Here is a 10679-nt window from a genome sequence, read left to right on the forward strand (position 1 = left end):
TATGATGATTGTCTGAAGCCTGTATAGATGCTCTATAGTTATCAGTTCTTTGGCTGATGGCGCTGACTCCGCCTGCTGAGACGTAGTGTCACTAATGGCACAAGTACATGCTTGTGCCATCACAACTCTTTTTTAGAGTTTTATCTGCTTTTCACAGTTTCCTTATATTTAACAATAAAATAAAATAAAATAAAATAAAATAAAACACATAAATAATCATAATTAAGTAATCTTTTTAAAAATGACAATGTATATTTTAAATGCAACGATGCAAAATACAGTTTGATGTTCTGTTTCTGTTTCATTTTACAACTTTTTATCCAAAATGGATGTACCACATATCTTGTGTTTCAAAAAGGCAAGCCTCTTATACTACATCTTAAGGTGTACTGGAGAAATGAGGCCTAGGTGTTCAGTAACTTTTTAGGCAAAATTCAGAGCAGCTTTGTTTTGTTTTTTAAGCAGTAAACTGTTCTTTTTCTCTTTAAGTTGTTCTGTACAAGATTTTCAACTAAATGCTTAATGTGTAAAGATGAACGAAAATAAAGTGCTTGCATTCCCATCATTTAGTCTTACAGCAACCCTTGCCAGTGTTGGGGCAGCTAGTATCCCCAGTGCTGGACTGGTCACCATGTTGCTCATTCTGACGGCCGTTGGACTTCCTACCCAAGACATCAGTCTGCTGGTGGCTGTTGACTGGCTTCTGTGAGTATTCTGATTCTAGACCTATTTGAACCAGATTGGGACTTGTACATGTTAAATGAAAGCATTCCCTGAATACTGTCATTTTTAAGATGATCCTACTCTTGTTCAGGAAATGTATGTGACTGCTGAACACAGCCTTTCATCTAATTTTTGTCCACAGGGATCGTTTCCGTACCTCAGTGAATGTAGTTGGAGACTCATATGGGGCTGGCATCATCTACCATCTGTCCAAGGCAGAGCTGGATGCTCTGGACGCCCAACATGCAAAGTCTGATGACATAGAGATGATGACCAAGACCCAGACCTACTATGATGACCTCAAAAACCATCATGAAAACAACTCCAACCAGTGCGTGTATGCTGCTCAAAATTCAGTCTTATTAGATGATTGCAAGGTACAAGTCACGCTTATGGGTGAAGAGACATCTACATAACACATCCCTGCATGCTCTGCGTGTCTCTTTTCTGATATCTTTTGCATGTTAGCATATATGTATATGCAAAAACATGTATGTGTGTATGAACATACATGGTAGCTACAGTATAACTGCATATGTACTCATATTTCTTTGCTTCTCTTCTTGGAGCATATATTGAGCACATTACAACATAATATTGTATTTTATTTAAATTTTTCAAATCAAATAATTCATAATAATTTTCGCCAAGAACTCTGCAGTTCACTGCTTTGATCCTACATCAGTTATTTTAATGTTATGTACAGTTGAACTAAATTCAGTTGAGATAATCAACTTCAGGCTATACCTATCAAAGCTCCTTTCCACCAGCAGGCTTAATATTCAGGGCATAGTGTGGAGTGATTGAGCATGATACGAATGCAAACTGTTAGCAAACCGCGCTGTGAAAAACTTGCAGTGAAGTGATAAGTACACTATTATTCTACAAGGCATTTTCACCAGCTAGCTAGCACATTAAAACTCATATAGCAATAGTACTCATATGATATTGTGTCCTTCATGGATAGAATAGGAACCTTTCCCTTTCTGCATGATGTGAGCATCCCATATAACACAAACACTCCGGGGTTTATTCGCAGTGTCATGCCATCTCAAACTCCTGCATGCTCAAGGTAACATGCATCCTAAAAAAGTGGAGGCAACTGACAAGCATCTCGTTGCATGGTTTTTTTACCACTGGCACAAACTGAGCAAGCCAAAACAAAATTGTGGATGTCGCGAGCCATAAGTGGCCACCAGAATCGTTGCTTAACTAAATCCTTGGTTCGGTTTATCCCTGGATGACAAGCAACATTAGAGCTGTGACCCCACTGAATAACCTCGGACCTTAACTCTTCCGGCATGAATAAACATTTCGGTGGGCATTCGGGCGGAGGCGTTACCCCTTCTAAGGCCGTCTTGACCTTCGATTCGACCTCCCATAAGAGTGCTGAGACGACTATTTTCTCAGGTAAAATACACTCGGGAGTCACCGGGCATTCGGAAGGATCAAAAAGACGTGACAAAGAATCTGGTTTAACATTTTTGGAACCCGGGCGGTACGACAGAGTAAAATCAATGCGGCCGAAAAATGTGCCCACCGAGCCTGCCTGGAATTGAGTCTTTTGGCAGTTCTAATGTACTCTAAATTCTTGTGATCGGTCCAAACAATGAAAGGTACCCCTGACCCTTCCAACCAGTGATGCCACTCCTCTAAAGCTAATTTGACAGCCAACAATTCTCTGTTACCAATGTCATAATTGCGTTCAGCAGGAGATAAACGATGTGAAAAAAACGCGCAGGGATGCATCTTATCGTCCGCGGCAGCATGTTGGGAAAGAACAGCTCCTACTCCCACCTCTGATGCGTCGACCTCCACCACGAACTGCCGTGTGGGATCAGGGGCTACTAGGATGGCAGCCGAAATGAAGTGGCTCTTGAGGTTGGTAAATGCAGTTTCGGCTGCATCAGACCGCCTGAACGGAGTACTGGGGGAGGTCAAGGCGGTCAGAGGTGAGACTAGTTGGCTGAAATTACGAATAAAAAGCAGATAAAAATTGGCGAACCCCAGAAACCACTGTAGGGCCTTACGGGAATCTTGAGATGGCCAATCTATCACAGCGTTAACTTTGTCAGGATCCATACGTATTCCCTCGGACGAGACGATATACCCTAGGAAGGGAACAGACTGTGCATGGAATATGCATTTCTTCGCCTTGCCAAAAAGACCATTCTCAAGTAATCTCTGGAGCACTCGTCTGACGTGTTGAACATGTTCCTGGAGAGATGAAGAAAAAATCAGTATGTCATCCAGGTAAACATATATAAACTGATCTACCATGTCTCTCAACACGTCATTAACGAGTGCTTGGAAAACCTCTGGCGAGTTGGAGAGCTGAACGGCATCACCAAATATTCAAAGTGCCCTCTAGGGGTGTTAAAGGCGGTTTTCCATTCATCCCCCTTCCTGATGCGGACCAAATGATAAGCATTACGTAAATCCAATTTTGTGAATACGGATGCTCCCTGTAACCTCTCGAAAGTTTGCCTTTAGGCGGAGACTTACCTGGAACGAAGTCTAAAGCACAGTCATAGTGACGATGCGGAGGAAGAGAAGCAGCACGGGACTTACTGAACACCTCCTTCAGGTCCAAGTACTCTGGGGGCACATTTGATAACACCATGGTCTCCTCCTGAAAGACAGAAACAGGCACAACAGGACAAGCAGAAACCAGACAAGACTCATGACAACTTTCACTCCACAAAGTGACTGTGTTGGAACCCCAATCCACTCGTGGATTATGTTTGACCAGCCAGGGGTGACCTAAAACAATGGGAGCAACAGGGGAGTCCATGAGGTAAAAAGGATATGGTTTCGATGTGGTTGCCTGAGGTGAGCAGAGTTATGGGTTCAGTGTAGTGAGTGACGTGTGGCAGTTCCTGGCCGTTGAGTGCGGTGACATGGATGGGATGAGACACGGGAAGGACAGGAAGGTTCAGGTGATGTGCAAGGAGAGAGTCAATGAAATTACCTTCGGCCCCAGAGTCCAGAAGGGCCTGACAGTCGTGAGTGTGATTCTCCCACCGCAGTTTTACCGGAAGGAGAGTCGAAGATGTAGTTGAGGACTTCCCGGCAGAGATCCCACCTGATAGTAGCCTCAAACTTACTACCGGGCTGGCTCTTTTTACCGGGCAGGAATAGATGGTATGTCCTGAGCCTCCGCAGTACAAACATAGTCCTTGGGACCTCCACCGCTCTCTCTCCCTCCGGGACAGCCGAGCTCTACCCACCTGCATGGGTTCGTGGGCGTCGACAGGACAATTCGATTCTTCTTGTCGATTCTTCCATACCGCCATCCCCCATAAGGCGGCCCTGCCAGAGAGTAGGGTAAGAGCAAACGCAACCTTGGACTCTTCCGTCGCGAAGGTGCGGGGCTGCAATGCAAAATGCATGGAAAATTTGTTAAGGAAAGTCTTGCAAAAGTTTGGCTCACCGGAGTAACTCTCTGGTGCTTGAAGTCGCAGCTCTGGCCGGAAGTGGTCCTGGGGGACCTCCTGGGGGACCTCCCGGGGGACGGGCGGCGCAGGCGGTGTGGTGGGCGCAGCGGGAGAGGTGAGTTGATGGATCTGCTGGGTGAGCTGGGACACCTGTGTCACCAGCGCTTGGATCGCGCGTCCGATGTTCACAATGCTCTCCTGCTGCTGATCAATGCGGTTGACGCTGTGATGGATGAATTCCGAGAGTAAAGTGGTGCTCGCTGCTTCCATGTTTTGGTGAGAGCGTTCTGTAATGTCGGGGTGAAAGGAGTGGCAGAAAGCAAGTGCGAGTTAACAAGATTTAATGAGATAAATGATACAGGACAAAAACAAGAGACAAAGATGACACTGAAGGGAATACACAGTCCAGGATGGTGCAGGTGAGTGAAGGATCTGGAAGGCGGAGATGAGTTGGCAGCAGGAAAGGGTGACACAGGAACTGCGGGAAAGCGAGCCGAAGGTAAGTGATGTTGCTGTAGGTGATGTGCGAAGAGTGGATGGGGTTCCGGGGGGGCCCGGACATCCAACGCAGAAACAAACAAGAAAGCAAACATCAGAAGAAGTACATGAAACAACGCTCTCACAAAAACAAGACGCTAGACAGGCCAATATATAGGGATGAGTAATGAGTGACAGCTGTTGCTGATGACAATTAGTGGAGACGCCCACAAACCAATTAGTGCTGAAGCATAACACACAGACTTCACCCACATAGTGCAATACCCTGAGATCACGGTTTACCAACCGTGATAGGTTTGGCAACAATAACCCTTCAGCCTGATGGTGGATAACAGACTATATTCAGCTCTGATGTATTTATGATACAGAGGCTTTATTGAATGACTGGGTTTAAGTGATTATTAAGTTAAACCTAAAATAAATTAGCTGATAATCAATATTAAGAACATCAGCAATTAAGCGTTTTCTGAGACTAAACAAAGTTTTAGGAGAATTAAGAATGAAAGAGTAGACCAGTCCTCCTGAGGAGACACATCTTCATCTTCATGTTTGTTTGTTAGGTGTATAATAGACAGAAAACCTGCTCCTGTTGTCTGCGGTCTGTTGTGCTTGCATGCTCTGGAAGCAAACATCAACTTAACCAAAAACTAACCCAGTTCATCAAAAATGCAATCCATTGTAGAAGCCTTGCAAAGTAACCACTCATAAATACTTGTACCATTGTTGTACCTTGTTCTTTATATTTATTTTTTTAATGAAAAAAGTTGAATGAAAAAATTTTTTTAATGTCAGAGCAGTTTGTGTATTTGTCACTAAATATTCTACATTATATATATATATATATATATATATATATATATATATATATATATATATATATATATATATATAATATATATATATATATAGGAGAATGGTCAAATGGATTTAGTGTCAAGGTGTACAGTATGTATCTTGGAGCAAAGAATTCTATGAATGAAACAACAGCATATATATATTTCCAGAATGAAATAGTTGATTTCAATTTAAAAAAGAGACCAAAAGCAGAAGTGTCAGTGGAGTGGAGCACCGAGAGGAGACCCGACTGGCATCTTTTGCTGAAGTAGACACTGATCACAAGCATTCATTATAACATCAGTACTGGCTTATAATTAGTGTAAATTTCTAAACAACAACAACATCAAGAATGATGACACACAGTGTTAAAGTGAGTTTACCCATGATCAAGGCACAGAACTGTAGTAAGGGCATTGTTAAAATGGTCCATCTGTGTTTCAACCATAATTTTACAATGCTACAAGATTACTTTTTTTTGTGTGCAAAGAAAACAAAAATAATGACTTACAATATCAACAATATCCTTATCACCGTAAGCACCATATTGGAGAGTATCACGACACAAGCGCATGCTTTGCTCTGAACGTAAAGAACACATACGCGTGCATGTTCAACGTTAGCATTGTTTACATGCAGGAAAGGCACGAGCATGCTTAATTCAAAACGGATTCTTGTAGCTTTGTAAAATTTCTGTGCCTGTCTATGGATGGTCAGAAAGATCTCAGTTTCATCAAAAATGTCTTAATTGGTCCTACAGGTTTGAAATGATATGAGGTTGAATAATTAATGTCCGAATTTTTGTGTGAACTAAACCTATAAAATACAAAACACATGGTGTGCTGTAAGGTACTACCAAAAAATCATGATCTTGACCATTATCTTCAGAACCAAATCTCACATTGTGTGACAGTGATTGATCTTTTCTGAATTGTTCAAATATTGATGTCTTCGGCGCTGTAACCAGAGCCTGTAGTTTACACCGAGTTTTTAGAAGCTCACCTGAAGGTGTTCTGTCAATGAATTGTGCTCATAACTGGCTGTTGAGAGGGTATTCTCTCTTGAAACCGAGTCGAAGCTTGGACCCAGAAACATTACTACAGGTCAGTTCATCATGACAGCAACGGTAACAACACAAAGGAGCAATACAGTATTGTTCCACTATCAGGATCACTTACACAGCTGAAAGGTAAAAACAGACATCTGTCTGATTTTTACATTCAAAATATCTTTTTGGTTGCATTTGTTTGCTGAAAGGAGCGTACATTTGATAAAAGTTTCAGAATTCTTTGCTCCGAAGCTCCGGAGAGATCTTACATTTACTGTTGAATGTTCACATGGATATGCACTCAAATCTGTCGATTACTCTTTCAGGTAACCTTGGCAGCCACAAACGGCTCAACTGCGGAGTACACACTCGTTGAAGAAGACCCTTGGAAAAATGATTAATGCAAGCACCCCAAAAGAGAGAAAGACAACCTGTATTCATGCACATAGAACAAATGGGTTTTGTAGTTTATTTGTATGGTTTCTATTCTTTTCTAACATGTTTAACAATATTATATTGTCTCATGTAACACAAGAATGTGAGCCAAAAGCTCACACATGCAGCTGACATAATGTTGTTGAGGCAGTTACATCAATTATTTGTGATGCTTGTATGTGTGTATATATATATATATATATATATATATATATACATACATAAACTTCCATATGTATGTATTTTTAAAAAAGGGTAAAAATGTGAATTGAGGGAGAACAGACAGATAACAAAGCTTCTTGCAGAGCCTTCGCTCACTGCTGTTAATATTATGCCTTTGGCCTCACGCTGAACTAGCACGACAGCATAGCACCTCTCGGTCCTCCTCTCACACACAGATGGAAGATGCGTTTATTTCAAGAGCCTCCTCCCCTTGAGCTGCTTTTATCACATCGCTCACAGGAGTGGGGGGTTTCTGTCAAGGAAACAGATGGTAGGGTGTTTCTCGTATGTATGTTGGTGAATCAGTGGCACAAGAGCACAAAACCCATTCAGGCCATTATATTTACCATTTCAGATCTTACAAGAGCCCTTTTTTGTCATCCAGATGTACTGAAATAGGCAATTCATGTCCTACTTTTAGTTCACGAAAAAGTACAAATTGTCTTTTTATTTTGTACAACCCAAACATACAGTGAACATTCAGCTGATGGCTTCAGTGTTAAAAATCATCAACCTTTGAGATAACAGAAGTGCATCTTTTCAAATAGCATGGCTGTTTTTATATGATTTGGTGTGGTGTGTGCTAAACCCGGACTGGCATTATTAACCACATTTTGATTATTATTAATTGATTATTAATATGTCCAGTATGCTAAGAGCGTACAACCCGTCTGAAGTAGATCAATTCCTGTCCCCACATACGCTATATATTCAATTTGTATCCTACGGTTGCTCTAAAGTTTTTCCTTCCACTGGTGAGATATAGAGGTATACTCGGGCATATAAAATATATACTCATTTTTGTCAGGGAAAACAAAAACATTGCAAATGCTAAGGCCCAGATAGCCTGTTGGAGAGAACTGTTGACCTGTTTTTATAATCCAAGTAGACTGAAAAACCTAATGGCTTCATTTCTTTCACTGATGATGTCTTTTTTTTGACATCTATTTTAAATGAGCTGAAGTACTCACCTCAGAGAGACATCACCAAGGCTATTGTAACTGTTTTTAATATGTTTTTGAGCTTTGGAAAATCACATCTAAACTAACTACGAAGCCCCGTAATATTACAGTGGATGAGTTAAATCATCAAAAAGAGGAGGATTTTTGTAACTGAGCTGAGCCAAAACGCTACCTCTGGATGTATTGTCCTCTTATTCATCTCTGACAGCATCTATCCCTCATATTGCAAACGACTGTTTCTTAGCCCCGTAATGCTGCACAACACTCATAGGCCAACTTTCCATCACTTCCTGTGAGACTGACCAATCACATACCTCACTATGCCAATCAGAGATTCAGACAAAAAATACTTTCTTTCAGACGAACACACTTCCTCCCTGTGTGTGATATTTGATCACAGGACTCTTAATATATATATATATAACTCGACCCCTAATATGTCTAATTAATTTAAGGCATCTTGCTATGATGCTTTGCATACTAAACTGCTTTTTGATGTTTCAGTGTTTTAACCCTTGCCAAGAGAATAAAATTCATCTGATCACAAGTTCATGTTGCCACATTGTATAGTGTGTGGAATCATAATTAGATGTTGAGAGTGTTGCCCATTATAAGGCAGACGTTTGAGACTGCTGAGATTGAGCCATTCTTGTGTTTTACTCACTGTTAGATGCATGGACATTTAGTGCTTTTGCACCAGTTTCTTAAAATGCATGAGTTTTAAAGTGCCTCCTCACACTTTGTGTATATATTGAAGTCAGGGGCGTCACTAGTGGGGGAAGAGTGGGCCTGAGCACAGAGCCCTGAGATATTGTGGGGTCCCTCAGGGTCCTCTCCTCCCTCCCCCAACTGAGGGGACCACAGTCCACGAGTCCAATCAAATGTGCTGTACAGTGGGCCCAGAAACTTAGCAAAGCCACTGATTGTAGGTTAGTTGAGATAGTCTTTACTTTATGTGACAGTTTTCATGAAGTGTTTTTGTAATCCTATAGAAACTACACCCTCGCTGTGCTGCGTAAGGTACAATTCTGTAGTGAAATAGATTAACCCAGACTAGCTCTCTCAGTAATTTCAAATATCAATTATTCTATCTGATTTATGCTTGGAATGTTTTTCCCCTTCATAAATGTATGTATCCCTATATTTCTATGTAATTTAACATCAGACTCAAAAAAAAAAGATATTTGTATATTATATACAGCATTTCAAAATACTATAGCTATATTTTTGAAGATGTTATACAATAAACCTTTTTTTAATGTGATCATGAGAACATGTAAGAACATGTCTTGTGTAATATGTACATCAAAAAGATGTAACATCCTAAAGTTATAAGATATGCTGAATTTGAATATACTTGATGATAAGCACACTTTATTAAGTGTGTGTTGAGCCACATCCACAGTCTCTGTAAAACATTTCTCAGTTTCAGTGTCTGTCTTGCACTCGACTTTCCAATGTTTCTTTTCAGTGTTTCTGGTGTATTTTACACACACACACACACACTGACACACAAACATTTACATGCAACTGTGATTTTTTTTATTTTTTTTATTATTATTATTTTCTAGAATAACCCAGATTTATTATTCTGACTTAACTGATTACACCTGGAACCATCATTCGTAGATGGTTTGTATTTCTTACATTGATGTTATACGTAAACCCATCTGTTCTTTTCTCTCACCCTTTTTGAGATGCGTTGTTTTTTCATGTAAAGGGATAAGAAACTATAGTCAAAAGAAAGTGTTAAAATAAATGATTTCCTGTGTCTTAGCTGTGAAATAAAAAATGAATTCATGCATATCGATATGTGTTGTACCATTGGTGTACATACAGTTATTATAACTAATAAATGTTGATTCATAACTATTTAAAGTCTTTTTTATTGATGCGACAGAGTAAATGAGGATCTAGTGGGGAAGGGGGTTTGGAACTAAAATAGTAAAGTGCAAAAGCACTTAAAGTGGGTCTGTGCCAGTGAATAATGTGACTAAGCACATGTCTGTGGCATAGGAAATAAAGAGCAGTGGACCAAGAACAGAACTCTGAGGGACACATCGAGAAACCAAAGCTATAGGAAGAGAGTTGTTCAGGGCGTTCCTGAAGCTGGGGGTGTTAGATGGCACCAGCTGGAAATTCACCTTATGTTCAACTTCAAGTTTGGTTTATTTCTAAATCACATTTAATCATTGCCACAGGCCAACCAAAGTGCTGGACAATAATGACAAAACACAGATTACAATAATTACAAGTACACAGGAAAAAACCCCAACAACAACCAATTAGAGGTTATACAAATAGGATAAAAATAACATGTTAAAAGCCGAAACAAACAAATGAATTTTGAGACTGGATTTAAACTCTGATAAATGGATGCCATGTTAATTTGAGTTGGGAGATTATTCCACAATGTGGGGCCTGTCACAAAACACACACACAAACAGGAAGATCCAGCAGCAGTGTTTTAATAGGGGAATCCAAAAATCATAAATCCAGTCAGGCAAAAGGTCAAAATCA

General features: G+C 40.4%; 1 protein-coding gene across 3 annotated transcripts in view; it reads left to right on the forward strand.

The window, feature by feature from the left end:
• The window catches only part of LOC132124859 (excitatory amino acid transporter 2-like), a 33496-nt gene extending 25676 nt beyond the window's left edge, over positions 1 to 7820 (forward strand). The window contains exons 8-10 of one of the 3 annotated variants that reach the window (XM_059536000.1): positions 571 to 705; positions 866 to 1100; positions 6867 to 7820. In XM_059536000.1, the coding sequence (XP_059391983.1) occupies positions 571 to 705; positions 866 to 1100; positions 6867 to 6941 (445 nt within the window). In that variant the 3' untranslated portion in view covers positions 6942 to 7820. The remainder of the gene's footprint in view (positions 1 to 570; positions 706 to 865; positions 1101 to 6866) is intronic. The other 2 variants (XM_059535998.1, XM_059535999.1) reach the window with 2 other exon arrangements.
• The last annotated feature ends 2859 nt before the right edge of the window (positions 7821 to 10679 follow it).

This window comes from Carassius carassius, chromosome 43 (genome assembly GCF_963082965.1).
Source record: "Carassius carassius chromosome 43, fCarCar2.1, whole genome shotgun sequence".
In the NCBI taxonomy this organism is placed as follows: domain Eukaryota; kingdom Metazoa; phylum Chordata; class Actinopteri; order Cypriniformes; family Cyprinidae; genus Carassius; species Carassius carassius.